The 27,059-nt window shown below is 41.8% G+C and overlaps 1 protein-coding gene across 1 annotated transcript in view; it reads left to right on the top strand.

Annotated features, from left to right (window-relative positions):
* Positions 1-27,059, top strand: part of VWA8 (von Willebrand factor A domain containing 8) — a 390,508-nt gene that overhangs the window by 45,570 nt on the left and 317,879 nt on the right. Inside the window, 5 exon segments of the mRNA XM_021065625.1 lie at positions 12,392-12,559; positions 20,611-20,775; positions 21,865-21,914; positions 23,752-23,860; positions 26,870-26,974. Coding sequence (XP_020921284.1) covers positions 12,392-12,559; positions 20,611-20,775; positions 21,865-21,914; positions 23,752-23,860; positions 26,870-26,974 — 597 coding nt within the window.

A 27,059-nucleotide genomic window follows, 5' to 3' on the forward strand; every position in this document is an offset into this window, starting at 1 on the left:
CCTGGCCTGGCTCAGGGGGTTAAGGGTCCGGCATTGCCGTGAGCTGTGGTGTAGGTCGCAGATGTGGCTCGGATTATGCGTTGCTGTGGCTGTGGCGTAGGCTGGCAGCTGTAGCTCCGATTCGACCCCTAGCCTGGGAACCTCCATATGCCGTGGGTGTGGCCCTAAAAAGCAAAATAAAATAAAATAAATTACATAAAGAAACCCATTTTATTCGGGTAATACCAAAGGTGAAGTTCATTTCTAATCACTTTTACAATACTTGCATCTTTTCTGGACCCAGTGAGGATAAAAGGGGGGAGATGGAATTTGAGTTGAGATAGTGAAGAGCTGAGGGGAAGGATTATTAATTAGATGATGAGACCACAGCCCATACAGAGGTGAGGGGACAGAAATATATGTAAAGGGCCATGAAAGAAGTGGCTTTGTTTGGCAGAACATGGATTTTAAAAACATACTTTTTTGAGCGAATTTTGATCTGCATGATGGTTGCAGTGCAAATAGGGAGGAAGAGAAAGGGATTTTTTTTTTTTTTTTATGCTTATTACTTTAAAGACAGCTTAAAACTTTGGCTATTCAGAAATCTCAGAAATTTATAGATTAAATTTATAGATTAAAGATTTATTTCTTGAAACGTAATGGAAGTTGGATAAAACTCTGATATTACACTCGCTCTTGTTCTAAAAAGCAGATTTTCAGATCATATCTATTTTACCATTTATGAAATACTTCAGGTGCTATGTCGTTGTGTGGTAGTATTTTATATTTTCTTGTTTTTCTGATGTGTCCTACTCATCATTGCTGATCACCAGCTCTGTAGGACTTACACACTGTATCATTGTAATTCACTGACACCTTCAGAGCCTATCATCGCAATATAGGTATGTTCGTCCTTTCTCAGTTGCTTCAGACGATCTATTGAGATTGCATCTGATTTCCGTGTTTTTTCTTCTCTCTCATTTCCTGGCCATTAATACTTCTTACTCTTTGTTCATAATCTGATCCTATCAGTTCCTTGGTTAAAGCCATGCAATCCCATCACAGCAAGTAAAATCCAGACCCTTTAAGCTGCCATCACACTTTACAGGATGCAGCCTTGTCAGCCTCATCTCCTTTCGTCTTTCCCTAGCTTTTTAGACTCCAGCCAGCTACAGTGGCCTTCTTACTCTCTTAGAAATAGGCCAGGAGTTCCCGTTGTGGCTGAGCAGGTTAAGAACTCAATGTAGCGTCCGTGAGGATGTGGGTTTGGTCCCGGGCTTCACTCAGTGGGTTAAAGGATCCAGTGTTGCCCTGAGCTGTGATATAGGTCACAGACGCAGCTCAGATCCAATGTTGCTGTGACTGTGGCATAGGCTGGCAACTGCAGCTCCAATTCAACCCCTAGCCTGGGAACTTCCATATGCCTCAGGGGCTGCCCTAAAAAGAAAAAAAGAATTCCCATGTTGCTGGTCATTCAGGTTCTTTCTAGTTTTCGCTGTTATAAATAACTGTTTGATGAATATCTCTGTATCTTGTCGTTATCTCTCTCTCTCTCTTTTTTTTTTTTTTTTTTTTTTTTTTTTTTTTGGTCTTTATTTTTTTAAGAACCATACCCGCAGCATGTGGAAGTTCCCAGGCTAGGGGTCAGTGGAGCTGTAGCCTCCAGCCACAGCCACAGCCACAGCAACATTGGATCTGAGCTGCATCTGTGACCTACCCCATAGCTCATGGCAACACTGGATCCTTTAACCCACTGAAAGAGGCCTGGGATGGAGCCCGAATCTTCATGGATACTAATTGGGTTCCTTATCCAACTTATTATTATCTTTGATTTTTTTTTTTTTAAGATTTGAATGCTAGAAACATAATTACTATTCAAAGGGTCTAGATATTTTCAAGAGTGTATGTGTATATATACATGCACACACACGCACACGCACACACATATACTGCCAAATTGCTTTCCAGAAAAGTTGTTTTTAACTCACACTCTCATCATTGTGCACTGAGTGGTTGCCTCATGGAGTGTTGTCAATGTTGACTATTCCCATGTATGTACTTTGCCAAATTGATAGACTTTAATTTTCTTTAAAAAGTACCAACCAGGTTGAAGTATTTTTATGTTTATTGCTATTGCTTCTGTACATGTCAATGAATTGAATGGATATGGAAAAGGGGAGAGGTACTGATGAAATAAGTAAGTTACAGCCTGTCAAGAAAATGTTGAATTTACACCATGTCTGTCTATGTAAATATTTACTATAACTTATCTACTTGTTGATGTGGAGATAAATTTTTTTTATGCAATTGCTTTGCTAAGCAGATTACAAGAGCTTTTTGAAAAAAAGAATTGGTTAAAGAACAGAAATCTGAAAATTTATATGACTGATATTATGATACCTATGGAGAAATAAGGAGACTAAGTTTTTTTGCTACTGTATTTACTTTCATTTGTCTTAGAAGATAACCTGAAAAAATCCTCAATTTTTGCTATCTTAACCACTTAAAAATTTATTACTCTCCTTATTTTTTTTTCTTGCCTTACTTGTTGACATTCTCATCATTAATTCTGTTGATTTCACATGACTCCAAAAAGCTAGAGAGGGAGGTTTTTAAGTCTTTATACATTGCTTGCATTTCCCAAATTTAAGCTTATGCAACTTAGCTAAGCTACAAATAAATATTATTAGATTTTTATGTCTGGCTGAGAGGAGACAACTCTTCATCCCCGTGATAATTGGGGAGTAGAAAGCCGGGATGGGGGTCTTGAAATTATTTTTTTCAACTTTTCTAAGCCAGGAATTCTTTTCACATTCACATCTTGTTCATTTGTTTGACACAATACTGTCAAGTTCCTTAATATACCATATGAATATTTAATATTATGTATAAATTGCATTTTAAACAATTATATAATAGCTTAATATATTCTCCTCTGTTTTGGATTATTCTTTTTTTTTTTTTTTTTTGTCTTTTTGCCATTTCTTGTGTCACTCCCTCGGCATATGGAGGTTCCCAGGCTAGGGGTCTAATTGGAGCTGTAGCCACTGGCCTACACCACAGCCACAGCAACGCGGGATCCGAGCCACGTCTGCAACCTACACCACAGCTCAGGGCAACGCCAGATTCTTAAGGCACTGAGCGAGGCCAGGGATCAAACCCCGCAACCTCATGGTTCCTAGTCAGATTAGTTAACCACTGCTCCATGACGGGAACTCCTGTTTTGGATTATTCTTGATTCTCTTTTATTAGTAGAAAAAAATAAGCATTCAACTTTTAAAAATACAATACACTGCTTCAATGTTACCGGTCACCAAAAAATTAATAAATTGAATGATGGTGTTAGGGATCAGAAAATGAGATTTTTATCTTGTTTAGATGCCTTTTACCTGTTTTAGCAAATAGGGGAAAACGTTTTACTTGTTTTTTGAGAGTAACTGAATTCTGGTACCGGCACCAAACCCTTTGCAATTGTATTGTTATGTGTCCCAGTTGCCACTTGGACAGTTGGAGAAGAGCTCTCTCTGTTACTCTGGCCTCTGATTAGTCAGAACTCAGGCCTTGGCTCCTTACCCTGTTGCCATCTTGCTCAGGGCAGCTCTTATTTACTCCGGTGTTAACCATTTGACAGATTTATATAATTCATTTTCAAAAATCAAGAGAGAAAACAGATTTCATTGAAGAGACCTCTGCTGTGCTAGGAGCTATATATTTTAATCCTCAAAACATCCTTAGGGTGGAGGTGACTTCCGTGTCTTATAGGTGAATTAAGAGTCTTAGGGGGCTGTGGGAGTTCCCATTGTGGCTCAGTAGTTAACGAATCCGAGTAGAAACCATGAGGTTGCGGGTTCGATCCCTGGCCTTGCTCCGTGGGTTAAGGTTCCAGTGTTGCTGTGAGCTGTGGTGTAGGTTGCAGATGCGGCTCAGATCCCGAGTTGCTGTGGCTCTGGTGTAGGCCAGCGGCTACCACTCCGATTTGACCCCTAGCCTGGGAACCTCCATATGCCGCCGGAGCGGCCCTAGAAATGGCAAAAAGAAAAAAAAAAAAATAAGAGTTTTAGGGGGCTGTGGACATACAACTGCTAAATAGCAGAGGCAGGATTGGAACCAGGGTCTGTCCAATTCCAAAGTTCGGGTTCTGTCTATCCCATTGTGCTACTTCTCTGAAAGAGTGATGGTGATGATGACGTTGATAATGACAAGGATAACAGCTCCTACAAGGATGGTAGTGTTTGTCACAATACTAGCTAATTGGCTTTTGTAAAGGTTTACTCTGGATCAGAGGTTATCGTATTTATTCTTCACCATGATCTATGAGATAAGCTAGTATAGCTTGAGAAAGAAATTAAGCTCGAGGCTTAGAGAGGAAAGTGACTCACCTAAGTCACCCATGGTAGATGGGAGAGCAACCCCAAATCATTCTGATCCTGTTCTGATATTTTAAAATAAAGAACTTCAAATATAGTTTTTTTAAAATTTTTTCTTTGGCGTCCTTCTGTACTATCACATTGTAGCCATTTTGGGTATTTGAAGGTCTTTGGACTCTATTTTCTTTTTTTTTTTTTTTTTTTTGTCTTTTTGCTATTTCTTTGGGGCCGCTCCCACGGCATATGGAGGTTCCCAGGCTAGGGGTTGAATCGGAGCTGTAGCCACCGGCCTACGCCAGGGCCACAGCAACGCAGGATCCGAGCCGCGTCTGCAACCTACACCACAGCTCACGGCAACGCCGGATCCTTAACCCACTGAGCAAGGGCAGGGACCGAACCCGCAACCTCATGGTTCCTAGTCGGATTCGTTAACCACTGCGCCACGACGGGAACTCCTGGACTCTATTTTCATTAAATCATGGCTATATTAAAAACAATTTATATTTTAATAGGTTTTACGGCTTTCCCTTTTTTTTTCAGTACTGCCTTGATTCATAAATAGCGACATTGGACAATACCCCTTGAGGATATTCTCATTTAGTAAATGAGGACGCAGACATCCAGATTAATTGTTGGCCTAAGGTCTTTTATCAAATCAGGAGCAAATCTAGAACAGGGCTTAGATAGTTTTTGATTTTAGGTCATGCAGTTGCTTTCATCTTGAAACCCTTTGTGTCCATGTGTAGGGTTTTTAAAGCTACGATATGAGATGGTTTGTCCAGAGGGATCTTTCTGCATCTTTTTCTGATTTCTATTTGAGAAAATTAGGTCTCTGGAAGTTCTATAGCCTGAAGGACAGGCAAGGATCCTTATGGTTGATCTAATTACTACACTGAGGAATTTCAGCAGTATTCATTCCATATACATATGTATGCAGTGCTCCTTATTTATTTATGTATGTATGTATTGGATTCAGGATCAATTAAGGATCATGCATGCCATACAGTTGTCACATCTGTTCAGTTTCCTTCAATCAGAACAGCTCCTCAACCTTTATTAGACTTTTGTGACACTGACTTTTTTTTTTTTTTTGCTTTTTCCAGGTCCACGCCTGCGGCATATGGTGGTTCCCAGGCTAGGGGTCGAATTGGAGCTATAGCTGCTGGTCTACACCACAGACGCAGTGATGCAGGATCCAAGCTCGTCTGTGACCTACACCACAGCTCATGGCAACAGTGGATCCTTAACCCACTGAGCGAGGCCAGGGATTGAATTTGCATCTTCCTGGATACTAGTCTGATTCATTACTGCTGAGCCACGATGGGAACTCCTCCCTTCTTTTTAATTTGAGATTTCACTGGAAAAATTATACCGGAATTTTTTTTTTGCTTTTTTTGGCCGCACCTGTGGCATATGGAAGTTTCCAGGCTAGGGGTGGAATTGGAACTGCAGCTCCTGGCCTACACCATAGCCACAGCAACGCTGGATCCTTAGTGAGGTCAGGAATTGAACCTGCATCCTCATGGACACTAGTTGGGTTCATTACCCACCGAGTGGCCACCAGAACTCCATTTTATTGAAAAATCTGTATAGAAAAGTTTTGATGTATGTAGCCCCTAAATCTTTCATACTGATAGTTAAACTTCCCCAATTCTGTTTTTGTATCAAGTGTGGGCATAGATAAGTATGATGCTTCATATAAAAATTCTTTCTAAGCTTACATAACCCTGTCTTTTAACTAAGCAGTTACCTTTTTATTCCATAAACCATAAATGCCTGCTGTGAACCAGTTTTGCACCAATATGACATAAAGAAATGAGGTTATCACCCTTTGAAGACCTAAGAGTCCTCCTGGGAAGATAAAATAGGTATATGAGAGAAGTAGGGAAACTTCAGGGTTGTGCTTCCACACTTCAGTGCTGAGCAGACAGAAGGTAAAGGGAACATTAATGCAGGGAGATTAAAATGCTTGGGTATCTGTTGGGCACAAAACTTGTAATACTTTTTTTTCTCCGCACTAATTCCAGTGAAGTCTGAGATTTATACTCTAGTACAATACATTGCTGGTATATTAGAGTACTTAATGGATTTGTTCTTCTGTTGTTTTTTCACATTCTTCTTTACAAAAGTGATCAGATTGCATTAAGAAAATTTAACAGTATCAATTAAAGTATTTGAATCATTTTATAGACATTTTCAGGAAAAATCAGGAATCGGTGATACTAAAATAGGAACTTTTTTCTCCTTTAGCCAGTAGTTTTGCTTACCTTTACAATTTTTAATTTGCTTCTGCTCCAAGTGTATAACCACATAACCAAAGGGCAAGTTGGGAAGAAAGTTAAAAATTGTAAGTGATCCTTTGCATATTGATTTTCCTACTTTGCATTTTTTTTTCTAAAAAATTATACCACTCTTAAACATGTAAAATCCTTTTTTTTTTTTTGGCCACTCCGAGACATATGGAGTTCCCAGGCCAGGGATCAGATCCAAGCCGCAGTTTTGAATTATGCTGCAGCTGCAGCAATGCTGGATCCTTAACCCACTGTGCCAGGCCAGGGATTGAACCTGCATCCCAGCTCCAAAGATGATGCTGATCCTGTTGCACCACAGCAGACACTCTGAGTTTGTGTAAAAGTGTATGGGGCAGATGATGTGTTTGTTTTTCAAGACAGGCACACAAGAGATTCCTATGCTTCGTAAAACCAGGCTCTCTGAGGCTACCGATAACCAACAGGAGTCTCCTTTAGTGACGTCTTCTCATTTCTTCAGGGACTCAGTTTCTCTAACACTTAAAGATAGATTAAAATTTTAGCTCTTCCATCTTCAAGCTTCCTAACCTGTCTTCAGTTATAGAATTGGGTAAAATATTGTGTACTTTAGAGGACTGCCATGAGGATTCAATTAAATAACATCAGTGGAAGAACTTGATACATTATCAGTTTAAATCTGTAGACCCTACCACTCTTCCACTCAGCAGATAGACCAAACCATCTCCAGCATCAACTAGCAACTTTTCCAGTTTTATTTCTGTAACCAAATACTCTCTTTCCTGAGAGTATACAGTTAGCCCCTCTTTCTCCTCATTTGAAGATACCCAAGTTTTTTCATCATTCAAAAAAAAAAAAATGACAGCAGCCACACTGTCCCCAACTCAGACTCCCTTTTTAGCAGCAAACCCTTCCCTTCTTTTCTTTATGGCCAGTTATTTCGTAGAATGTTTCTTAGTTTTGGGCTTGTCTGAAGTTTCCTCATGATTTGATTAAGATCATACTTTTTTTTTTTTTTTTTTGGCTGTGCTGGTGGCATTTGGAAGTTCCCAGGCCAGAGATGGAACTTGACCCCAGCAGTGACAAGGCTGGGTCTTTAACCACTAGGCCACCAGAGAACTCCGAGATCATGCTTTTTTTTTTTTTTTTTTTTTTTTTGGTAATAATACTATAGAAGAGATAGGTGCACTTTGAGTGGCTTCATGTTAAAAATTTAGCACATGGAATTGAAACATCTGATTACTGTATGTTAAGGTGTTATTTGCTAGATTTCTAAACTGTTATGTTACTTTTTTTCTTTGTCCCTGATATTTATATTGTATAGAGGGAGATATTTTGAGTCTTTGCAGATATCCTATTTCTTATCATGTCTTACCCACTAATTTTACCCATCCGTTGATGATTCTTGCTTCCAACAATTATTACTGTGGGGAGTTCCCGTCGTGGCGCAGTGGAAACGAATCCGACTAGGAACCATGAGGTTGGGGGTTCAATCCCTGGCCTTGCTCAGTGGGTTAAGGATCTGGCATTGCCCTGAGCTGTGGTGTAGTTTGTAGACCTGGCTCGGATCCCTCGTTGCTGTGGCTGTGGTGTAGGCCGGCAGTTACGGCTCTGATTAGACCCCTAGACGGGGAACCTCCATATGCTGCAGGTGTGGCCCTAAAAAGACAAAAAAAAGAAAAAAAAATTAGTACTGTGGTGTGAGCCAAATTGTAATTTTCCATTTCTATCATTCATTCTTTTAGAGTAGAGGTTCTTTTATTTTTTTTTTTTTTGCCTTTTTTTTTTTTTAGTGCCACACCCACGGCATATGGAGATTCCCAGGCTAGGGATTGTATTGGAGCTATAGCTATACGGGATCAGCCACCACAGCCACAGCCACACTGGATCTGAGCGGTGTCTGTGACCTACACCACAGCTCGTGGTGATGCCAGATTCTTTAACCCACTGATCGAGGTGGTGGATCGAACCCCCAACCTGGTGGTTCCTTGTCAGATTCGTTTCTGCTGCACCGCAGTTGGGAACTCCCAGAATAGAGGTCTTAACTTGAGGTCGATATTATATACACATTGTGTACATACACCTGTGTGCCTTTTCCTCTGGAGAAGAGATTTTATCAGATTTACCAGGTTTTCAGGAGGTCTTTATCCATCCATCATGACTTTCTCTAATTCATGATCATAGTACCTACCTCCCTTAGGGTAGATGAAAGGACTCTATTGTGTATCTGTCTTTGCTTTCTGATCTCTATAGCTTATTCCAGATTTTCCTGGGAAGGTGCCATGAATAATTGACCAAGGTATCCTGAAGAAAATCAGAGCAGATCTGCACCATCTGTTGTTGTCCTATGTTGTTAAGACTTGGTCTTTCAGTTAAGACTGGTCCACAGTTAAGAACTCACTCATTTTGATATACATATTTCTAGTTTTATCTCAGAGACCATGAATTTTTATCTCTTTGAAGTTTTTAAAAGTTGAGTACAATTATTTCGTCTGTTTTATAATAAGATTGATAAAAAATTTAACTTTTTAAAAATAATATTGCCACAAGTTGTGGTAACTTGGTTTCTTTCTTTCATTCTTTTTTTTTTTTTCTTTTTTAAATTGAGATATAGCTGAGTTTCTTTGTTTTTGTTTTTTTTTTTCCTTTTATGAGCTGTGTGTTTTCTTGGAGTAAATAGATTCCAGCGAAAGAAATCTTAATTGAGACCTTAGCTAAAACATGAATTTTTGTAAGAAATAGTTTATGTTTTGATTTATAATATCCCAGCAGCCTATAGATTTTCTATGGATTTGTCCTTTTCTCAACTAGCAAAAATGAGATTCTTTTTTTTGTTCTTTAGGAGCTCCTAAGTAACTTCTACCCATCCAGTTTAAAAAATAAAGCTGCTGCCATAAGATGGCCAATTTTATAGGTTTATCCATGAATTGATTTTATTTTTCAAATAGGATGATCATCATGAGTTTAATGTAGTTTGTGTAAAAGTTTGTTTTTTTATGACAGTACGCAGACGCCTGAAATGAATTCTGCAATACGGTGCAAAATTCAACAGCTTATGAGCAGAAGTCTTGATTAAGCAATGTCTGTTTTCTCTTCCACACTTGGAAAGTCAGTGCTTTTGCTATTTGAGAAATTTCTTTGGATAGTTAGTCTTTCAAAAAAAAAAAAAAAAATGGAGGTAGTCTTTTCCCTCCCTTCAGACATTCAGAATATTTTGAGGCTAATTACTACAGGGAAAATTAAATCTCAAACAAAGGGGTCAGTATAAATAAACAGATTTTTTTTTTCTAGCAAAGCAGTGTGATATGTATATGTGTGTGGGGAAATTACAACTATCTCGTTGCTGCAAAAATACCACGCGTGAGGCACCTAATATCAGGAAAACATGTTAGATAGGTAAATGCCATATCGTGATAAACGTAAATGCCATATCGTGATAAACATATGCTGAATTAAGGAGCTTGGGCTTAGTAGAAGGAAGATCAGAAAGCTAAGGAGGGTTAGAACTAGAAGAGTGATAGAAGGAATGAGTTCAAGAAATGTTAAAGAAGCTGAATCATCAGGACGTAGCGATAACTTGATTGCTGGGGTTAAGATAGGAATCTGGGACCTCGCATGGGTCAAGGGGGCACCTACCTTCGCTGGAAAAATAAGAGGAAGAAAAGGCTTGGGGAGAATACCAGTGTGTTCAGCATTGCACAGGAGAGGCTGAGGTGCTTCTGGAGTCTGGTTGGAGACATCTATGCCCTAGGACTTGATGGTGGAGCCTAGGGGAGTGAGTGTGAGGTTGGGGAGTCATTAATGTAACCTTGGTGGTTAGAGCTCTGTGATTAAGGATGATTACTCAGGCCAGACCTTATAGAGGAAGAAGGGCTCAGATTAAAGATGTCATGTTGGCATTCCTACACGGAATGAACAGGGGGGAAAAGGAGGAAGTTTTTCTAAGAGAATAAGTCTGCCATGAAAGTACCAAAAAAGACTTTGTGTGTGTGTGTTTATTTTATTATTATTTTTTAAATTGTTATTTCCCCAATACAATTTTTTTTCTACTGTACAGCGTGGTGACCCAGTTATACATACATGTACACATTTTATTTTCTCACGTTATTATGCTCCATCATAAGTGACTAGACACAGTTCCCAGTGCTACACAGCAGGATCTCATTGCTAATCCATTCCAAAGGCAATAGTTTGCATCTATTAACCCCAAGCTCCCAATCCACCCCACTCCCTCCCCCTGCCCCTTGGCAACCACAAGTCTAATCTCCAAGTCCATGATTTTCTTTTCTGTGGAAACGTTCTTTTGTGCCATATATTAGATTCCAGATATGTGATATCATATGGTATTTGTCTTTCTCTTTCTGACTTGCTTCACTTGGGATGAGATTTTCTAGTTCCACCCATGTTGCTGCAAATGGCATTATGTCATTCTTTTTTATGGCTGAGTAGTATTCCATTGTGTATATGTACCACATCTGCCTAATCCAATCGTCTGTCAATGGACATTTAGGTTGTTTCCATGTCTCGGCTGTTGCGAATAGTGCTGCAATGAACATGAGGGTGCATGTGTCTTTTTAAGGAAAGTTTTTTGTCCAGATATATGCCCAAGAGGGATTGCTGGGTCATATGGTAGTTCAATGTATAGATTTCTAAGGTACCTCCATACTGTTCTCCATAGTGGCTGTGCCAGCTTACATTCCCACCAACAGTGCAGGAGGGTTCCCTTTTTTCCACATCCCCTCCAGCACTTGTTATTTGTGGACTTATTAATGATGGCCATTCTGACTGGTGGGAGGTGGTATCTCATGGTAGTTTTGATTTGCATTTCTCTAATAATCAGGGATGTTGAGCCTTGTTTCATATGCTTGTTGGCCATCTGTACATCTTCCTTGGAAAAATGTCTATTCAGGTTTTTGCCCATTTTTGAATTGTGTTGTTGGTTTTTTTGTTGTTGAGTTGTGTAAGTTGCTTGCATATTCTAGAGATTAAACCCTTATCCACTGCATCATTTGAAACTATTTTCTCCCATTGTGTAAGTTGTCTTTTTGTTTACTCTTTGGTTTCCTTTGCTGTGCAAAAGCTTGTCATTTTGATTAGGTCCCATTGGTTTATTTTTGTTTTTATTTCTGTTGCTTTGGGAGACTGACCTGAGAAAATATTCATAAGGTTGATGTCAGAGAATATTTTGCCTATGTTCTCTTCCAGGAGTTGGATGGTGTCTTGTCTTGTATTTAAGTCTTTCAGCCATTTTGTGTTTATTTTCGTGCATGGTGTGAGGGTGTGTTCTAGTTTCATTGCTTTGCCTGCAGCTGTCCAGGTTTCCCAGCAATACTTCCTGAAAAGACTGTCTTTTTTCCATTTTAAGTTCTTGCCTCTTTGGCAAAGATTAATTGACCATAAGTGTCTGGGTAAAAAAGACTTTTAAGGAGAGAGTGATTACATAAATGTAGCAGGATTAATCCTAGTCATACTCTTAAGGACACAGGAGAAATGTCGTGAGATTTTTTTTTTTTTTTTAATTTTATTTTTGGGGCTGCACTGGTGGCCTATGGAGGTTCCCAGGCTAAGGATTGAATCAGAGCTACAGCTGCCGGCCTACACCCTAGCCACAGCAATGCTGGATCCAAGCCATGTCTGCAACCTACACCACAGCTCACGGCAATGCCGGATCCAGAGCCCTCTGAGCAACCCTGCCTTCTCATGGATCCTGTCGGGTTGGTTAAGCGCTGAGCCGCAAAGGGAACTCCCTCTCATATTGCTCTTGTTTCTTGGAAACAGTGTGCAGTTCGTGCCGCCACAGAAGGTAGAACCCTCGTCTTGGAAGGCTTGGAAAAGGCGGAGAGGAATGTCCTGCCTGTGTTGAACAACTTGCTGGAAAATAGGGAGATGCAGCTTGAAGACGGACGCTTCCTGATGTCTGCCGAGCGTTACGACAAACTTCTCCAAGTAAGAAAAGAAAAATGTGGCCGCTTCGTCTGCGCTGTTGGGCTGTGGGCAATGCCGTTTGTGGTATAAGACATGGATTGTATCAGAACGAGGACAAAGGCTTGGGTGTAGCATAGTTTGGGCAATTTGCTGAAGTCAAGTCACGCATTTGCAGTTTTGTCCAGCTCTTCTGTTCGCAGACTAGGTCAGAAGACCATCCAGATTTGTACTTTTGCTTGCCTGTCTGGTAACTATTCTTTCTTTCTCTTTTTTCCTCCTTTTAATTCTTCTTCCTTTCGCCCCTCCTTTTCCATCTTCCTTTTACCTTCTCTTCCTTCTCTTGACAACTTTTTTTTTTTTTTTTTTTGCTTTTTGCTATTTCTTTGGGCCGCTCCCGCGGCATATGGAGGTTCCCAGGCTAGGGGTCTAATCGGAGCTGTAGCCACCGGCCTGCGCCAGAGCCACAGCAACGCGGGATCCGAGCCGCGTCTGCAACCTACACCACAGCTCACGGCAACACCGGATCGTTAACCCACTGAGCAAGGGCAGGGACCGAACCCGCAACCTCATGGTTCCTAGTCAGATTCGTTAACCACTGCGCCACGAGGGGAACTCCTCTTGACAACTCTTTACTAAAATCCTGGTAGCTTCTAGACTGCACTGGGCATCGGGAAGACAGAGCTGAATAGAGTCCAGTTGTTGCATTCCAGAAGCTCAAAGTCCAGTAGATGTTGACAGACGTGAATGAAATATTTAAAGAGACCCTGATGGTCAAAGCTCCCAGCATCTCTTGCCTGAGTAGTTGTGAGAGCTTCGTAACCAGTCCCCGTGCTTTCCTCCTGGCTCCCTCACAGTCACTGTTTGCTTTGACACAATGGGCAGGGCAGGTTCTTCTTCTGTCCTAACCCTCTAACGCCTTCTTAGTTTGCCACAATAAAATCCAAAGTCCTTTTGATGGAATACAGCGTCTTGGATGATCTGGGCCATTATTGCCCCTTTGGCCTTATTGCCTCCTAGCCTTCTCCCTTTTCACTCCATTCCAGCTGCTGATATTCTCTTTACTGAACCAGAAACATGCTGGATATGCATCCTCTTAGCTCATCAGTGCTTTGCACAGGCACTTTGCTCTTCTGGAATGGTTTTCTCCCAGATGTCTGCCTGGCTCATTCCTCTGCCTCTTTCAAGTCTTTGCTCAAATGTACAGGTGTACGTGTTACAGTGTGCTTTGCAGATTTTGCATATTTTTACAGATGGATGGTTTGTGACAACCTGCATCAAATGAGGCTATGGGCACCATTTTTCTAACACCCTTTGCTCCCTTCATGTCTCTTGCATTGCATTTTGGTAATTCTAACAACATTTCCAACTTTTTCATTTTTTTGTATTGGCTATTGTGGATGCTGATCACTGATCTTTGATATTGCTGCTGTAATTCTTTGGGGGGGCGGGGGTCACATGTAAGATGGTGAATTCATCAATCCGTGTGTGTGTTCTGACTGCTCCACTAACCAGCTCGTCCCCTGTCTTTCTGCCTCTCCTTGGGCCTTCCTAATCCTGAGACACTGCGGTGTTGAAATTAGGCCAGTTAATAATCTTGCAGGGACCTCAAGGATTTAAGTGAATGGAAAAGTCCCTCATCTCTCACTTTAAATCAAAAGCTAGAAATGATCAAGCTTGGCGAGGAAGGTTATGTTGAAAGCTGAGATGGGCTGAAACCTAGACCCCTCGTCCCAAACAGCCAAGTAGTACATACAAATGAAAAGGTCTTGCAGGAAAGCAGAGGTGCTGCTCCAGTAAACACACAAATGATAAGAAAGGGAAACGGCCTTCTTGCAGATATAGAGGAAGTTCTGTTGGTCCGGATGGAAGATCAAACCTGCCACAGCCTTCCCTTAAGTCAAGGGCCAATCCAGAGCAAGGCCTTGCCTCTTTTCAATTCTTGGAAGGCTGAGCGAGGTAATGAAGCTGCAGAAGAAAAGTCTGAAGCTAGCAGAAGTCGGTTCACGAGGTTGAAGCAAAGAATCGGTCTTTATAATAGGAAAATGCAAGGTGGAGCCGCAAGTGCTGATGTAGAAGCTGCAGCAAGTGATCCAGAAGCTCTAGCTCAGATAATTCAGGAAGGTGCTCCAGTAAACAACAGAGTTTCTTTGTCAACGAATCAGCCTACTACTGGTGGATGATGCCTTCTAGGGGTTTTATAGCTAGAACGAAGTCAATGCCTGGCTTCAGAGCTTCAAAGGACAGGGTGACTCACTTGTTCAGGGCTAACGCAGCTGGTGACTTAAGGTTGAAGCCTGTGCTCATTTACCATTCTGAAAATCCCAGGGCCCTTAAGAATTATGTTAAACCTACTCTGCCTGGGCTCTCTCAATGGAACAACAAAGCCTGGATGACAGCACATCTGTTTACAGCATGGTTTACTGCTAAGCTCGCTGTTGAGACCTACTGCTCAGGAAAAAAAAAAAAAAAAGATTGCTTTCGAAATATTACTGCTCATCGACAATGCACCTGGTTAACCCAGCTGCTCTGGTGGAGACGTACAGTACAATTCCTGTTGTTTTTATGCCTGTTAACACAGCATGCATGCTGCAGCCCGTGGAATCAAGGAGAAATTTTGACTTTCGAGTCTAATTATTGAAGAAATACATTTGCAGAACTATCGCGGCCATAGTAATTCCTTCGATGGATCTGGGCAAAGTGAATTGAAAATTTCTGGAAAGGATTTACTAATATAGATGCCATTGGGGACCCTTATGATTCGTAGGAAGAGGAGTAAACATCAGCATTAACAGGAGTTTGGAAGAGGTTGACTCCAGCTCTCATGGATGACTTTGAAAGGTTTAAGACTTGAGGGGAGGAAGTAACTACAAACGTGATTGTGAAATAGCACAAAAACTAGAAAAAAAGAGTTGAGCCTAAAGAGGTAATGGCATTGCTGGAATCTCATGATAAAATTTATTAACAGCTGAGGAGTTGCTTGTTATGGCTGAGCAAAGAAAATGGCTTCTTGAGATGGAATCTCTTCCTGGGAAAGATGCTGGGAAGATTATTAAAATGACAACATGGGATTTAAACTTTAGAAGAGTTACTTAGTTGATAAAGCAGAAGCAGGGTTTGAGAGGATTGACTCCAATTCTGAAAGTTCTCCTGTGGGTAAAATGCTCTCAATTAGCGTTGCATGCTGCAGAGAAATTGTTTGTGAAAGGAAGAGTCCATGGATGCAGCAAACTTCATAATGGTCTTTTTTTAGGAAATTGCCACGGCCACCTCACCCTTCAGCAACCACCATCCTGGTTAGTCAGCAGCTATCAACACGGAGGCACGACCCTCCACCAGCAAAAAGATTACTGTTCACTGAAGACTCAGGAGATGGTTAGCATTTTTTAGCAATAAAGTATTTTTTAAATTAAGGTATGTGCATTTTTTAGACATAATGCTCTTGTATACTTCGTAGACTAGAGTGTCATGGAAACATAACTTTTGCCTTTTTTTTTTTTTTTGCTATTTCTTTGTGCCGCTCCTGCGGCATATGGAGGTTCCCAGGCTAGGGGTGCAATCGGGGCTGTAGCCCCTGCCTACGCCAGAGCCACAGCAACGTGGGATCCGAGCCGCGTCTGCAACCTACACCACAGCTCACGGCAACACCAGATCGTTAACCCACTGAGCAAGGGCAGGGACCGAACCCGCAACCTCATGGTTCCTAGTCAGATTCGTTAACCACTGCGCCATGACGGGAACTCCGGAAACATAACTTTTGTATGCCCTGGGAAACCAAAAAATGTGCGTGTCTCACTTTATTGTGATATATGCTTTATTGTGGTGGTCTGGAACCAAACCTGCAGTATCTCCAAGGTCTGCCTGTATTATCAATGAAGCCTGCCCTTACCCTCCTATTAAATATTACAACGTGCCCTCTGCCTGCATACTCTCTTACTCTGCTCTGTATTTTTCCACTAGATTCTTCTAATATCCTATGTGGTTTACTTACTTATGTTTTTTAGCCCATTGTCTGCCTCCCTCTACTAGATCATACCTTTTTCTGGGCCAGGGATTTTGTCACTGTTACTATGTCAAACTTTAGAACAATCCCTGGCACATGATAGGAGCTCAGTGACCCTTTGTTAAATTAATGAATAAGTGTAATGAAGTCTTTGCATGCTCTGATACAGGAGAGTGTAAAGAGGGCAACAGCAAGTGTCTTGGGGCTCTTCCAAGGCTTTGGAGAAGGGGTTCATGTAATGCCGCAGGTGACAAGAAGACTTTAGATCTTGTTCATTCAGCTCTAGCTGTTCCAGACTGGAGCTTTGGCTCATCCAGCCCCCAAGGACTGATGGCTCTGCCCTGCATCCTAGGACTCAGTCTCTCACACCTGTTCTGTAGAGAGAAATATATGTAGATAGCAATATGTGTAGATAGATAGATAGATAGATAGATAGATAGATAGATAGATAGATGGATTGATAGATAGTTGATAAATACGCCAGGTACACTTAACGACCCTAGCTGGTTACAATAACTGAAGAGCGGGATCTGTGTCTTGTACTTCTTCTTGATCCTGTTCCCAGGGTGCTGGTACAAGCCCAGAACACACTGGTCACGAGGCATTGGATGTTGACACCAGAGGGTCTGATTGAACTGATGCTCCATGGCTTGGCGGGACCAGAAGCATCTCTTTCTTTTACTAAAGTGTAATTGATTTGCAGTGGTTCTTTAATTTCTGTCGTATAGCAAAGTGACCCAGTCATACACAGTTCCCTGTGCTGTATGGTAAGACCCCACTGCCCATTCATTCTCAATGCTAATTAATAGTTTGCATCCACCAAGCCCAGAAGCATCTCTTTCTGATTCCTGCTGTGTGAGTCTGTTTTCTCAGAAACCTGGGTTACAACCCTTTTAGTGCTCTGTTTCTTTATGGTTTATGCGAGTTTCTGGATGGCATTTTCATGATATAGTATAGTTTTTTTCTTTTGGATCTATCTAAAGATTGCCTCGTTCTAATATAATTAGAAGGGGGTAATTGAGGACTTAATCCATATGAAAAAGTTAATTGCATGCATTCATATTGTTATAGTTAATTTACTGAAATGTAAGGCATTTTTAATTCACTTAATTATTTTTAAAATTTGTTTTTAATTTTATTACTGATATTTTGTAAATATTATAATGTAAATATATGGATTATTTTATTATTTTTATTAATTTAATAAATTAATTTTTATTATTTTTAAAATTATTTTAATAAATTAATTATTTTTTAAGTAGGTGGATTACACATTACATTTTCTCTTTAGATACTTTCTGATTACAAAATAACTATTATTTGCTCCTATAAGTTGTTTGCCATTCTTGGTAAATGATTTGGAAAAGGATACTCAGAATATGGAATCTTTTTTTTTTTTGGTCTTTTTCTAGGGCTGCCTCCCATGGCATATGGAGGTTCCCAGGCTAGAGGTCCCAGGCTAGAAGTCTAATCAGAGCTATAGCCGCTGTCCTATGTCAGAGCCAGAGCAACTTGGGCTCCGAGCCACCGTCTGCGACCTACATCACAGCTCATGGCAACACTGGATCCTTAACCTACTGAGCAAGGCCAGGGATCGAACCTGCAACCTCATGATTCCTAGTCGGATTTGTTTACCACTGTGCCACGACGGGAAATCCTGGAATCATTTTATTTTTAAGTATAGGAGTTACTTCACGACAAAATGTTTGGTATATTCTTTACTGGGGTAGTAGAATTCTGTGCAAACTTAATGAACGTATTACTTTGAAATTTGGGATGTGGGGTCAAAAGGGTTTTAGTATACAAGGAGTGCTTATTATCTCTGAGAAGGATATAATACATTGTTTATTCCAAAGTAAATATCCATACAAATACATAATTTTATTGGTAAATGTAATTTTTATATTCATAGACTCTGTCTCATGAAGCCCTCACAGAACATAAGCAAGATCCCTTTGCCAAGCATCAACCATTTAAGACAACTTCTGAAGATTTCCCATCGTGGCTAAAGCAGTTAACAAATCCGACTAGCATCCATGAGGATGCGGGTTTGATCCCTGGCCTCGCTCAGTGGGTTAAGGATCTGGTGTTGCTGTGAGCTGTGGTGTAGGTCGCAGACGTGGCTTGGATCTTATGTTGCCAGGGCTGTGGTGTAGGCCGGCAGCTATAGCTCCGATTCGACCCCTAGCCTGGGAACCTTCACATGTGGTGGGCACAGCCCTGAAAAGATAAAACACGCCCCCCCCCCACCAAAAAAAAGAAAAAGAGAGACAGTTTCTGTGATAAAAGGATTTCAGCACCATAATTTAAGTCTGACTTATTTCTAGCTAGATTCAACATACTGAATTTAAATATCTCAAATCTTAATGGTTTCTTAGAGGTGATTATAGCAGAATTTTGTTTTTATGGAAACAAGTGCAATCAGTTTGCGTAAACTTGATTCATATTCTGATTTTTGTTTTCAAGTAAGTGGAAAATAAAAATGTTCAGCTTTCTGAAGGTGGGTTTCTCAGGCAGGTCTAGATCCAGACTCTTGTTTTCTAGTGCCCATGGCATAGTGTCATGGTATTAGTCTCATTAATTAAATGCAGGATTTGTGGTTTGGGTTATGCTTGAAATAGTTGTTCTTTTTCTTTTTTTTTTCTTTAATCCATTTCATGAAGTCAACAGACATTTGTCCTGTTCTGTGTTAGCCGTAATAAGTCCTCTTAAGAGCTTGGATCTGACATGGGACAGTCATGCACAGAAGTCAGTGTACACATGTATCGTGATAGAAACTTATGTAGGACATAATAGAGGGGCCCCAATGTGGTTCTGACGGTGATGGCAGTGAGAAAGGGGTCCATTTTAATGAAGATGTGGTTTGAGCTGAGGCTTGTGCAAAGTTAAAAAAGGCATTTGAAGCCAGTTAAACAGGGTTGGTGAAGCAGCATGATTTGTCTGGAGAACCACAGTTGTGAGATGGAGCTGAAATGCAGGGTCATGGAAGGTGAGCCAAGGGGACAGGTGTGCAGAAGATGCTGAGGTTTGGAGCATCAGACCTGCATCTGCCAGGAAAGGCCTTCAGGGTCATGTTAAAACTTTCTACACTGTCAGATGAACCGCACACCCTTTGACGATCTGCTGAAGGCTCAGGACCTGTCTCTCAAAATGTGCACTTTCATGTCAGCCTTGTAAAAACCATGGATCCTACAGCTGAGGATGGTGGAGTGCCTTGGAAGGGTCAGGCAGAGAACGGAGTATGACATTTAACAGGTGACTGCTGGGGACCAGTAACTTTCACATGCATCATCACACTTACTTTTCATGCCGGCTGTAATCATGTTGGTGATATTATTCCCACTTTATAGATGAGAACATTGAGGCTCAAAAGGTAAAATAACATGCTTTTGGTAGCTTAGCTAGAATGGGCACCAAGCACTAGAGGCAGGATGGGTGACTCCAAAATCTGCACCGTTTCCGGTCTCAACTCCACCATAGACTGGTTGTGGGCACATGGATGAGTTGTGTAACTCCTTTGCGCGTCAGTTTGTTCCTCCATCAAAAGGAATTAAGTGTCTCTTTGGAGTCTGGTAAACATTAAATGAGAGGAACTCATGGATATTGCCTACCCTGCTAGTTTTCAAGTCATGTTACTTATTACCATTAATATGCCTTGGTAGAAATATATCCATGAACATAGTTCTCTCTTGAAGGTCCCTGAGTAATCTCTGCTCTGCTGGTGGTCTGCCCCTCTAGAGCTACCTTTTTAGGACTTCTAGTCTGAATCAGTATATTTTCCTTCTCTCCTGACGTTCCTTTGTGTACCGACTAGGGCTTAGGAATCGGACCCACGCTGCCCTTGTTCCTCGGTGCATTGGCTCTTTCTCCTGTCAAACACCCGTCTTTATTTGATGAGCCTTCCCTGATATTCTGTTCCTGATTTCACTTTGCTCCCTTCCTGCACCGTTGGGCTTCAAAAGGGTACTCAAATATAGTTTACCCAGCATTCAGGGCCTAAATGCCTTAGCCTGGCCCTTGCAGTTGTGATCTGTAGCCTTGATGCTGTCGTTTTTGATTCCGACTCTTTTAGGATCACACCAAAACAGAACTGGATGCTTGGAAGATTGTCCGAGTTAGTGAAAATTTCCGAGTGATTGCCTTGGGCTTGCCAGTGCCTAGGTACTCCGGGAATCCATTAGACCCTCCTCTCCGTTCTCGATTTCAAGCTAGAGATATTTATTATCTACCCTTCAAGGTTAGTATGAATAAGAATAATTTATTGTATTTATTTATTGTCTTTTTAGGGCCGCACCCACAGCATATGGAGGTTCCTAGGCTACGGGTCGAATCGGAGCTATAGCTGCCGGCCTACACCACAGCCACAGCAACGCCACATCTGAGCCGTGTCTGCAACCTACACCAGAGCTGATGGCAATGCCAGATGCTTAACTCACTGATCGAGGCCAGGGATTGAACCTGCAACCTCATGGTTCCTAGTTGGATTTGTTTCCGCTGCGCCATGACAGGAACTCCAATTTATTGTATTTTTAATTTTTTTTGGAAGTATGGTTGATTTCGAGTATTATATCAGTTTTAGGTGTGCAACATGGTGATTCAATATTTTTCTAGATTATACTCCACTTAAAGTTATTATAAAATATTGGCTATATTGCCCATGCTTGTAGCTTATTTATGTATTTATATGTATTTATGTATTTATTTATATATTATGGCTGCATTCAAGGCATGTGGAAGTTCCCAGGCCAGAGAATGAATCTGGCACAGCTGCAACCTACACCACAGCTGGTTTAAATAAAGGTAAAGAAAACTTCTCGAGACTAGAAAGAAAAGTTATTGTTGTATTATTTGTCTGAAAGATTTTTTTAAAAAAGCTAACTTTTCTTTTAGAAAATGACATATCAAGAAATGATTTTTTGCTATGAATTACTTACTGTCCACTTAGTTCAGAGGTTGAATTGTGTCTATAAAACATTTGCATTTTGGAGTTCCCTTCGTGGCTCAGTGGAAACGAATCTGACTAGCATCCATGAGGATACAGATTCAACCCTTGGCCTTTGCTCAGTGGTTTAAGGATCCAGTGTTGCTATGAGCTGTGGTGTAGATCACAGATGTGGCTCAGGTCTGGCATTGCTGTGTCTGTGGCTGTGTCGTAGGTCATCGGCTACAGCTCCAATTTGACCCCTAGCCTGGAAATCTCCATATGCCTTGGGTGTGGCCCTAAAAAGACAAAAACAACAACAACAAAAAAGACAAAAACAAAAAAAATTGCATTTAATCTGTTACATTCTTTATTTATCAATTTAATATGTTCCTGTTATTTTAGGACCAACTTAAACTGTTATATTCAATTGGATCCAATGTTCCTGCTGAGAAGTAAGTATTTCAGATACATACATATATATACACACATATATTTATATATTAACATATGTATATACATAAATATCTGGACACTTGGCATTGAATTTGTATCACCCATTCAATGATCAACTGATTGATTCATTCATTCAACAACTATTCGAAGGATTTTCAGCAGCTATGGTATGTACTAATGATAAAATTAATGACCTGACCTTTGATGGCTAGAAACTCAAGATCTAGTAGAGTTTAAAGATATGTGTATAAATACCTTTGTTTAATATAAAGATATGTGTATGAATACCTTTGTTTGTGGTAAGGGCCATAATTTCAGAGAATTGGGGGATATTGTGGTTGAGACATTATTTTATTTTATTGTATTATTTTATTTTATTTTAATTTAATTTAATTTTATTATGTTTTTGCTTTTGAGGGCTGCACCTGCGAAGTTCCCAGGCTAGGGGTTGAATCGGAGCTGTAGCTGCCAGCCTATACCCCAGACACAGCAACACAGGACCTGAGCCGCGTCTGCAGCCTACACCACAGCTCACAGCAATGCCGGATCCTCGACCCACTGATTGAGGCCAGAGGTGGAACCCGCAACCTCGTGATTTCAAGTCAGATTCGTTTTCACTGCACCACAATGGGAATTCTGAGTGGTTGAGACTTTCTAAGGCCCTCATAAAGGCACTGGAATTTCAGATGGGTCCTCAAGCATGAGTATGCTTTTGGAGTTCCCGCTCTGGTGCAGTGGGAACGGCAGTGTCTCTGGAGCCCTGGGATGCATAGATTTGATCCCCAGCGGGGCACAGTGGGTTAAGGATCCAGCATTGCCCCATATGCAGCATGGGCCCCACTGCGGCTCACGTTGCAACTGTGGCTCCAGTGGGAACTCCACATGCCACGGGGCAGCCAAAAAAAAAAAAAAAAGAATGAGTAGGCTTTTAACTAATAGAGTCTAAGAAAAACATTTAAGAGCATGGGTTATGAGAGTGTATGCCTTATTCTTGGGGCTATGGAAAGCTCCCCATGGCTGCTAGAGTTTTGGTTTGGATTGAGAAAGGTGGGAGATGAGACTGGCAGGGTAGTTTGGGGCTATCTTGTGAAAAACCTCGCATATTGTGAGAAATTTAAGAAATAGATATATCTGGAGCTCCCATCATGGCTCAGTGGTTAACAAATCCGACTAGGAACTATGAGGTTTTGGGTTCGATCCCTGGCCTCGATCAGTGGGTTAAGGATCTGGTGTTGCCGAGAGCTGTGGTGTAAGTGGCAGATGTGGCTTGGATTGGACCCCTTGCCTGGGAACCTCCGCATGCTGCAGGTGTGACGCTCAGAAGACAAAAAGAGGAGTTCCCATGGTGGCGCAGTGGTTAACGAATCTGACTGGGAACCATGAGGTTGCAGGTTCGATCCCTGCCCTTGCTCAGTGGGTTAACAATCCGGCGTTGCCGTGAGATGTTGTGTAGGTCGCAGACACGGCTCGGATTCTGCGCTGCTGTGTCTCTGGCGTAGGCCAGTGGCTATAGCTGTGATTTGACCCCTAGCCTGGGAACCTCCATATGCCGCAGGAGCGGCCCAAGAAATGGCAAAAAGACAAATAAAATAAAATAAAATATTAAAAAAAAAAAGACAAAAAGAGAAACAAAAACAAATAGATATATCTGTGTACCTAATCGGCTTTTGAGTTTTAAATGAAACATTAAAATACGGAGCTGTTGTTCCTACAGAATTTAATAGTACACATCAACTTTTTAGCTTAATTAAATTGGCTCAGTTATTTTATGTTTAATAGATTTTATATATTAAAACTGTTAGAATAAAATTTAATGTCACCTCTCTTTTCCCCTAGAGTTTCTCAGCTCTTGTCTTTTGCCACTACTCTCTGTTCCCAAGAATCTTCTACTCTTGGACTTCCAGATTTTCCTTTAGATAGTTTACCAGCTGCAGTTCAAATCCTGGTATGTATAAAATAAATCAATGACTGGTGTACCGAGATGTGGCAAAGAAAATTTAAGCGTTAACCCTTGGTGATGAATCTTTTTCATTTGCCTTGTCATATTCTTCTATAAATATTGTGAGGCCTGAGATTAATACGCTGTGCAGCCTGGTAAACTGTACGGAGACCAACAATGTGTTCTGAACCCTTAAAGTTCTTACAGCCCAGGAGTTTCCGCCGTGGCGCAGTGATTAACGAATCCGACTAGGAACCATGAGGTTACAGGTTCGATCCCTGGCCTTGCTCGGTGGGTTAAGGATCCAGCGTTGCCGTGAGCTGTGGTGTAGGTCGAAGACGCGGCTCAGATCCCACGTTGCTGTGGCTCTGGTGTAGGCCAGCAGCTACAGCTCTGATTAGACTCCTGGCCTGGGAATCTCCAAATGCCATGGGAGTGGCCCTAGAAAATAGCAAAAGACAAAAAAAAAGATCTTACATCCCTGCGGCAGGAGGGTAGACATGCATTGCAGTTAAAAGTGCCACAGAGGGGAGTTCCCGTCGTGGCGCAGTGGTTAACGAATCTGACTAGGAACCATGAGGTTGCGGGTTCGGTCCCTGCCCTTGCTCAGTGGGTTAAGGATCCGGCGTTGCCGTGAGCTGTGGTGTAGGTTGCAGACGCGGCTCGGATCCCGCGTTGCTGTGGCTCTGACGTAGGCCGGTGGCTGCAGCTCCGATTCGACCCCTAGCCTGGGAACCTCCATATGCCACGGAAGTGGCCCAAAGAAATAGCAAAAAGACAAAAAAAAAAAAAAAAAAAAAAAGTGCCACAGAGGGCAGGAGGACTTCCACCTGGTTACACAGAGGTCTGTTGTGATATAAATTGTGCCTCTGGGTGTTTCTGTTGTGGCACAGCAAAAACGAATTCGACTAGGAACCATGAGGTTGCAGGTTCGATCCCTGGCCTTGCTCAGTGGGTTAAGGATCTGGCATTGCTGTCAGCTGTGGTGTAGGTTGCGGATGCGGCTTGGATCCTGGCGGCTGTGGCTGTGGTGTAGGTTGGCAGCTGCAGCTCCGATTTGACCCCTAGCCTGGGAACGTCTGTATGCCACGGGTGCAGTCTTAAAAAGTTAAATAATTAAAAAAATAAATTGTGCCTCAGACTCACCCCCAGCCGAAGGCAGGGGCTGAGGCTTTCACACGCCAGCCCCCTCAGTCACTGGTTGGTGGTTGTCTCGGGGGACACATGTTCCCAGGAGCTGGTGGCTCTCTCACCCTGTGAACAAAGCTGGCTCTTGGAGCTCCAGGATCATCTTCTTGAAAAGATCTTCAGCACTGGCGTTCCTGTTGGGGCTCAGTGGGTTAAGAACCCAATATTGTCTCTGTAAGGTTGCAGGTTCGATCCCTGGCCTCTCTCAGTGGGTTAAGGGTCCGATGAAGCTGTAAGCTGTGGTGTAGGTTGCAGATGTGGCTTGGATCTGGTGTTGCCATGGCTGTGGTGTAGACCCCAGCTGCAGTTCTGATTCGACCCCTGGGCTGGGAACTTCCATATGCCACAGGTACAGACCTGAAAAGAAAAAGAAAAAAAAATACACACCTCCAGCCGCTGACTGATGGGTGGGAAAACTGGAAGGCCCAGGAAGGAGACAAATACACAAGGGGACTTGGTGGAGCACAGGCGTTGTCTATTACTCGTCCCTGACAGCAGCATCTGGAGGGATGGGGAGGCCCTGCAGGCACAGGGAACAGCGTGGCCAAAGGTGTCAAACCACAGAAGGGCCTGGCGTGCTTGGAGAATGGTAATAAATTGTGTCACGAGAGCACACGTGTGCAGGGACGAGAAAGGTTAGGACCTTATTGTGAAGTGTTTTGCGTGGTGAATGATGCTGTCTGGGTTTTACGGTGGAAGAGGTGGCCCATCTGACTTTATTTATTTTTGTGCTTTCTCAGGCCCTCACCTGCAGCATATGGAGGTTCCCAGGCTAGGGGTTGAATCAGAGCTGAAGCCACCGGCCTACACCACAGCCACAGCAACACCAGATCCAAGCTGCGTCTGCGACCTACACCACAGTTCACGGCAACGCAGGATCCTCAACCCACTGAGCGAGGCCGGGGATTGAACTCGCCACCTCATGGTTCCTAGTCGATTCGTTTCCACTGTGCCACGATGGGAACTCTGACAATTCTCAAAGTTTAAAAAAAGTTCAAAAATAGTGAAACATAAATCCATAATTCCTTTAACTGGAATCACCAGTTTTTAACATACTGCCGCGTTTGCTTGTGCTTTCTCTCTCTCTCTTTTTTTTTCCCCCTGAATGATTTTGAAAGTAAGCTGTCATCGGTATGCTTAAGTACTTGAGTATCGAACTTCTGAGAATCAGGACATGCTTCTGCATTACCAGAACTCAGTTTTCACCCCCCTCAGCATGTTAAGAATAATTCTATAAAGGCATTGACCTTTCCCTCATTGGCCTTATTAATAGACCTTTTAAGGTAGGGTGAACAGAATTGGGGAAGCAACTGGGGGAAGAATTTGAGAATAATGAACACTTTCTAACTTTGTAGGTATCACCGCAAAGCTAGGTGTGTGTGAGTGAGATCAACTCAGATGAAAAATAAGGGAAAAATGATGGTACGTGAGGATGAGTCGGTCAGGGAACTGTGTTCAGATGTGTCGTTGCAGACATGCTGAATGGGAGTCTATGGGGCATCCATGGAGTCATAGCTAATAGGCAATTGAGAGTTTAAGTCTAGAGCAGAAGAAAGAGAGCAGGACCAGAGATGGAGACATGGAGCCATCCACACCTACACCGCAGCTCAAAGAGGGAAGTGAATGCATTTACCAAGGGAGAGGGTGTGGAGCAGGAAGAGAAGGGGGAACAGCGAATATTGGCTTTTGTAAGACTTCTGGAAAAAAGGAGAAACCTGTTAGTTATTGTTTATAAAGAAATGTCGATGTCAGATGTTCATTTCACCTAAACTCTCTGTGACTATTTTAGAGGTTCTTCATTCCTATATATCTTTTCCCCCTAAATAGGATTCCTTTCCTATGATGTCAATCAAACATGCAATCCAGTGGCTTTACCCCTACGGAATTTTACTAGGACCTGAAGGGAAGATGGCTGTGGAAGGTGTTTTAAAAGTAAGTATCTGGCGTGATATGTATATACACACACTTTTTTTTTTTTTTTTTTTTTTTTTTTTTGGCTTTTTGCCATTTCTTGGGC

This window comes from Sus scrofa, chromosome 11, assembly GCF_000003025.6.
Source record: "Sus scrofa isolate TJ Tabasco breed Duroc chromosome 11, Sscrofa11.1, whole genome shotgun sequence".
Lineage (NCBI taxonomy): Eukaryota > Metazoa > Chordata > Mammalia > Artiodactyla > Suidae > Sus > Sus scrofa.